At 68.0% G+C, this 2,830-nt stretch overlaps 1 protein-coding gene across 1 annotated transcript; it reads left to right on the forward strand.

Annotated features, from left to right (window-relative positions):
- The first annotated feature begins 1,534 nt into the window (after positions 1-1,534).
- On the forward strand, positions 1,535-2,828 carry BARX1 (BARX homeobox 1). Its single transcript, XM_008578772.1, has 3 exons — positions 1,535-1,821; positions 1,903-1,987; positions 2,402-2,828. The coding sequence occupies exons 1-3, from the start codon at positions 1,769-1,771 to the stop codon at positions 2,564-2,566; spliced, it is 303 nt and encodes a 100-aa protein (XP_008576994.1). The 5' UTR covers positions 1,535-1,768; the 3' UTR covers positions 2,567-2,828.
- The last annotated feature ends 2 nt before the right edge of the window (positions 2,829-2,830 follow it).

Below are 2,830 nucleotides of genomic sequence, written 5' to 3' on the forward strand. Positions count from 1 at the left end.
CAGGCGCCGGACTGCTCTGAGACCAGGCCTCGTGTCGGAGGGCCGGGAGGGCGTTCGCTCTTTCAGGGCCGCTCTTCGGCCTCCGGCACGGGAGAGGGCCGTGCTCGGGACCCGAGCCCACACCCTCGTCGCAGGCGCACGACCAGGCTGCCGTCCACTGCGGGTCAAAGCGACCTCGGGAAGTGGGCGCCTGGGCTTCGCCACACAGGGCTGGCCGCGAATGGCCGCGGCTGCTCAAGCCGGGGAAGGCAGGACTCCTAGGGAAGAGGCCCGCGTCTCTGCGTGCGGGGTGCCGTCGCTGGCCCACGCCAGCCCAGAGTCCCCTGGAGCTGGTACACTCCCCCGGACGATGGACGTGGCCTCGGCCGCAGCGCGGACCTGCCGGGGCCTGGCCTGGATGTAAGAGGCCTGGTTTCGAGCCGCCTCCCTGCTGGCGCTTGTGCTTCCAGGTCGGCTGGGCCTCCGCGGAGCTCGAGCCTCCGGCCCAGACCCTTCTGCCTCTGTCGTCTTCCTCGGCGGGTGCCCTGCTGGTGTCCTTCCCTCTACGCTTCATTCTCTTCTTGCCTTTTTCCTTCTCGCTCTCCACCGGCGGCTCGGCCTTCTCGGCCTGTCTTAGGGGACCGGTCTGCCTCCCCCCCACATTCTTCCCCAAGAATCCCTCTCCCCGCCGGTCCTCCTCCCCGCGTTTACCAGCAGCTTGGCCCTTCGGACTCCTGCCCGCGATGAGAGGCCTCCTGCGCTCGGGCGGAGACCCAGCCCCGGCCTCCTTCCCGCATCACCCCTCTTGCAGGCAGGGCTCGCCCGCCCAGGGCCGGCAGGGCCGCTCTGCTCTCCTAGGTCCGTCTCGGACACGGCGTCGCAGCTGTCTTTCACCTCCATCCGCTCTGTTTTAATAATTCGTTTGAAGCGGGCAAAAAAATCATTTTAGGACTGAAGAAAATGGAAACATCTTCACGGGAAGGAGTCTGAACAGAGAAAATGGGGACGACAGTTTCGGGCTTCGCGGGGTGCTTTGGGATTTCCGGGAAGCGCCCAACCCCTCCCCAGGTGACGCCTCGGCCGCCCGCCGCGTGGCTGCCGTGCCGCTCACAGAGAGCGAGTGCGCACACTCCACTCGTGTTCTTTCGTGAAGGCAGCAATGCGCACTTGGTTGGGGCTAACGCCTGTGTTCCCAACTCGTTGCCGTTTCTTTTTGGTTTCCCTTTTCCACGAAAGACACCCTCTGCGCGTCTCGGAGGGCCTGTGAACCTGTGCACGGAGAACCCCGAAGTCTCCGAGGCTCTGGGGCCTGGGGAACGCCAGGGCGGAGCGCGGGGTTGGAGGGTTCCCCTTCCCAGACTCCGGAGACGCCGGCGCTGAGGAGCGTCGCCCCTGGCGTGGCGCAAATCCTCGCGCCCGGCAGCCAGGCAGAGAGGTTTCCACAGGGGTGGCCTGAGCGAGCGCGAGCACCCCCGCGGCGCACGGCGAGAGGGTCCCCGAGTCGGAGGAGCGCGGCTCCAGCTCACGCAGCTCCTGTCTCTCTCCCGCAGCCGTGTTGAAGGCAGAGCAGGCGGCGGTGTTCAAGTTCCCGCTGGCGCCGCTTGGTTGTTCGGGGCTGGGCTCGGCGCTGCTGGCCGCCGGGCCTGGGCTGCCCGGCGCCGCGGGTGCGCCGCACCTGCCGCTGGAGCTGCAGCTCCGCGGGAAGCTGGAGGCTTCGGGCCCTGGGGAGCCGGGCACCAAGGCCAAGAAGGGGCGCCGGAGCCGCACCGTGTTCACCGAACTGCAGCTGATGGGCCTGGAGAAACGCTTCGAGAAGCAGAAATACCTCTCCACGCCGGACAGGTAGTGCGGGGCGAAGCCGGGGTCCGCGGGCGGTGGGGGGCGGCGGCCTGCGCTGCTGAGGGTGCACCCTGCTCTCTCCAGAATAGATCTTGCCGAGTCCCTGGGCCTGAGCCAGTTGCAGGTGAAGACCTGGTACCAGAATCGGAGGATGAAATGGAAGAAAATAGTGAGTGTGGCGGCAGCGTCCCGCACCCTCAGTTTGCTGGGCCTTGCCCCTGTGCCCTGCCCCTGTGCCCTCCAACAGCTGCTCCCCGCCCCTCCCTGCAGCGACTTCTCCCCAGCCCTCCGATTCCCTCAGTACCCGGTGCGTCCCGGGACCCTCCCTGTTCTCTGTCCCTTTGGGTGCTCTAGCGGAGCCTTTTTGACCCGCTGCACCCTCAGCCCCCCTGGCAGCCTTGAATCCCTCAGCCAGACCTTGGGGCCGCCTCTCCCCAGCTGCGCTCAAACGGCCGCCATTTCGCCCGGGCAAGGAGCGGCGTCGGGGGGCCTTATTGGGCCCCTCAGTCTCGCTTGGGTGAAGGGTACGGGGCTCCCCGGTCCGCGTCCCGGCTCACGGCGGCGCTGGCCGTCCCCCGTGCAGGTGCTGCAGGGCGGCGGGCTGGAGTCCCCCACCAAGCCCAAGGGGCGGCCCAAGAAGAACTCCATCCCCACGAGCGAGCAGCTCACGGAGCAGGAGCGCGCCAAGGAGGCGGAGAAGCCGGCGGAGGTGCCGGGCGAGCCGAGCGACAGGAGCCGCGAGGACTAGTGCGGCAGACGCTGCGGCGCCCGGGACCCCAGCGCTGCTCTCAGCCGCCTCAGCCCTCTGGAACCCGAGAGCCGGCCTTCGGCGCCCACGCCGGTTTCTTCCTAAACATTTTATCGTTACCTTGAATGCGGACAATTAGGGGCCAACGAGAAAGGACGCAGACCCTGAAACAGAACCCAGGCCTCGGCGCGCTGCTGGCCCCTAGCCCGGGAGACTCGCGTCCAGCGCGGCGGGAGCTATCCGGTTCGGCGCTCCGCGGCGCCA

Source organism: Galeopterus variegatus, unplaced genomic scaffold (genome assembly GCF_000696425.1).
Source record: "Galeopterus variegatus unplaced genomic scaffold, G_variegatus-3.0.2 Scaffold1755, whole genome shotgun sequence".
NCBI classification, from domain to species: domain Eukaryota; kingdom Metazoa; phylum Chordata; class Mammalia; order Dermoptera; family Cynocephalidae; genus Galeopterus; species Galeopterus variegatus.